The sequence below is a fragment of the Triticum dicoccoides genome, chromosome 2A (genome assembly GCF_002162155.2).
Source record: "Triticum dicoccoides isolate Atlit2015 ecotype Zavitan chromosome 2A, WEW_v2.0, whole genome shotgun sequence".
NCBI classification, from domain to species: Eukaryota; Viridiplantae; Streptophyta; class Magnoliopsida; order Poales; family Poaceae; genus Triticum; species Triticum dicoccoides.
In genome coordinates, this window is record NC_041382.1 from 734,921,165 (window position 1) to 734,924,200 (window position 3,036).

General features: G+C 53.8%; 1 protein-coding gene across 1 annotated transcript; it reads left to right on the forward strand.

The window, feature by feature from the left end:
• The first annotated feature begins 432 nt into the window (after positions 1-432).
• On the forward strand, positions 433-1,938 carry LOC119352145 (serpin-Z1-like). Its single transcript, XM_037618870.1, has 2 exons — positions 433-819; positions 1,020-1,938. Exons 1-2 carry the CDS (start codon positions 433-435, stop codon positions 1,827-1,829), a joined length of 1,197 nt encoding a protein of 398 aa, XP_037474767.1. The 3' UTR covers positions 1,830-1,938.
• Positions 1,939-3,036: the final 1,098 nt, after the last annotated feature.

Sequence of the window (3,036 nt, forward strand, 5' to 3'; positions counted from 1 at the left end):
ACCATACATTTGAGTGAGAAAATGAGAGGCTTGACATAAACATCGGCGACTAGTCATCTCCACAGAAATGAAGACAGGACCGTGATCAAGCGTGACGGTTGTCCGACCCGCGGTGATCATTAGCCGACCGACCGGCTTTGTCTAGTGCGCGCGCGCTTAGAAGATCAGTGACATATCGCGCTACCGTATAATACACATTGTATATTTTCTGATAAAGAAAATAAAAACCCATTTATTCTAGAAAACTTCAGGGCGAAGTACAGTAATATCATTCCCGGCAATAAATACCAGTTATAGAGTAAAACCCTGGAACTTCGTGAGGAAGGAATTTGAATTATAAAACCCCAACTCCCTTCCTACGATACACCTCGCCACTGCCTCACCCACCGAGACACCCACCCCTACCGCCCTACGCCGCACCGTTCCATGGAGATGGAGGACCTCGCCGGAGCCATCACGGACCTGACCGCCCTCTCCACGCGGCTCCTGCTTCAACTCAGCGGCGACGGCGAGAAACGCAACCTGGCCATCTCCCCGCTGTCTATCCACTCCGTGCTCGTCCTTCTCGCTGCCGGTGCCACGGGCGACACCCTCGACCAGATCGTCTCCTTCCTGGGCCTCTCCCGCGGCGCTGCGCATGCGGCCCTCGCCTCGGAGGTGGTCACCCTTGTATTCGGGAGGGCCGATGGCGTGGAGCCCCAAATCCGGTGCGCAGTAGGCGTTTGGGTGGACGCGTCGCTCCGGCTGAGGCCCGCCTTCGCCGACAAGGTCGCCTCCAAGTTCAAGGCCGCGGTGCGAGCCATGCCATTCAGAGAGAATGTACGCACAGTAATTCTCCACTACTTAATTGATTATTATCCGTCCGGCAACCACATTTCTCTTAATTTCTGCTGCAATTCAGATCTTGCCTAGCTAGTTCCTATATATACACAGAGAAAATGTCGATCGATCATACCGCTATATATTGCCTGTATTTTTAATTTGTTTTGTCCAACTAATTGAGAATTAATCAACCTAAGGTGGAAGAGGCGAGGGTTGAGATCAACCGCTGGTTTGAGGACAAGACAGGCGGCTTCATCAAGGACCTCATGCCAGAAGGCCACCTCGACGCCATCTCGACGGTCCTTGTCATCGGCAACGCGCTCTATATGAGGGGCACATGGCTAGATCCGTTCATTCCTTACAACACACTGGACGACGACTTCTTCTTGCCCGACGCCGACGGGAGCCGTGTGCGCGTGCCGTTCATGACGAGCACAAACGATCAGCGAATCAGCTGCCATCCCGGCTTCAAAGTCCTGCTGCTGCCCTACGAGAGCAAAGGCAACCACGAGTTCAGCATGCACATCTACCTCCCCGACGAGCGCGACGGCCTGCAGGCCCTGGTGCGCGAGATCAGCTCCTCCGGCACCGCCGAGTTCCTGGACCGCTGCGTCCCAACACGACACGTCGCGGTGAGGAACCTGAGAATCCCAAAGTTCCAGGTGTCATCCAAGATAGATGCGCGAGATGTGCTGAAAGGCCTTGGTCTGGAGCTACCGTTCCACTTTACATACGACTGGTCGGAGATGATCGAATTCTCAGAGCCAGCGCCGCCTGTAGCGGTGCAGAACGTACTCCACGAGTGCGTTGTGGAGGTGAACGAGGGTGGAACAATGGCCGCTGCGGCCACTGAAGCTGATTTAATGATGGGGTTCTCCATCACGGCGGAGGAGGAACCGGCGGCTCATGTTGACTTCGTGGCAGATCACCCGTTCCTGTTCCTAATCAGAGAGGACAAGAGTGGCATTGTTCTTTTTACCGGGCAAGTGGTCAATCCCCTGCTTTAGCTACTCCACTAGTACTCCCTCCTTACCGGTTTAGATAGCCAAATAGCAATGCTCAACTAAAAAATCTCACCAACCAAAATAGATGATGAGTGATGGAATAATTTTGATAGTTTACAAAAGGACTCAATAAATGCACTCGTTTTTCTCAAACAATTATGTTTTTCAATGAATTAATTGCAATACATGCATGTTGACCAATAAATAACTAAGAACTTTTACATGCATTGGTGGGTTTTCATTTAATCCTTGCATGCAATGATTTAATGCATCTCTATATCTGAGCGTGTGCTGGGAAGCCATAGAAATGAGACTTATTAAACGGAAAACGAAAGTCTTGAGACTTATAAAAATGAGACTTATAAAATTGTGAATATCTGCATCCGACATAGGTTTAACCGCCGCTAACTGTCGAATCAACTCTAAGGCTCTCTCAGCCTCTAGGTTTAAAATGTCATTAACTGATTTAACAATTTCTACCCCATTTGTCCCAAGCGAGACTCCTATGTCATAGGCTCTACTCATAATCTCATGCTGTGAAAAATGCAGAATAGAACATTGCTTATTAACCGACATACCTGTCTGGGCCTCGACGTCCCTAAGCTTGGCGGCTCGCATAGCGCGCCCAAGCTGAAAGTCATCGGCATCTGGCTGGTCCTGAACCCGAGTACTGACGTGCCTGCTAGAGAGTACAGGGTCCGGGTGGCCGCCAAACGCAATCACCTCCTCAGTAGACCACGGCTGCGGGATGGGCACCTCCTCCGCAGGGCCGTCCGCCGTGACGTGACCAGGCAAAGGGGGAGTCGGCGGCCTGGAGCCTCCAGGTCCACCTCCCATAGGACCCATAGCCGGCCGGCGCCCTCCAAACGAAGCTGGTGAAGATCGTGCCGGAGGTAGTCTCGCGGCCGAGTCCAGAGCCGCCTGCCCAGGACCCGCCTGCGGCGAAGACCTCTCAGGCGCACCCATTTGGTATGCGAGCGCTGGCTGGGGCTCGGGACACGCCTGTGCCGCCTGCCCATTAGCGCGTGGCGACCCCTCGCAAGCCCGCGTCGGACTTGTGTAGCAAGCACGGGCCGCCGGCCTGCAGCCGACCCCCGCCTGATCCGACACTGGTAGTGATGACGCCATGGCCTCCTGCCCAGCCGCTGTCGTCCGCTTCGGACTCGTGGCGCGCGCCACGCCAGACTAGGCCAAACCACACTTCGGCGAC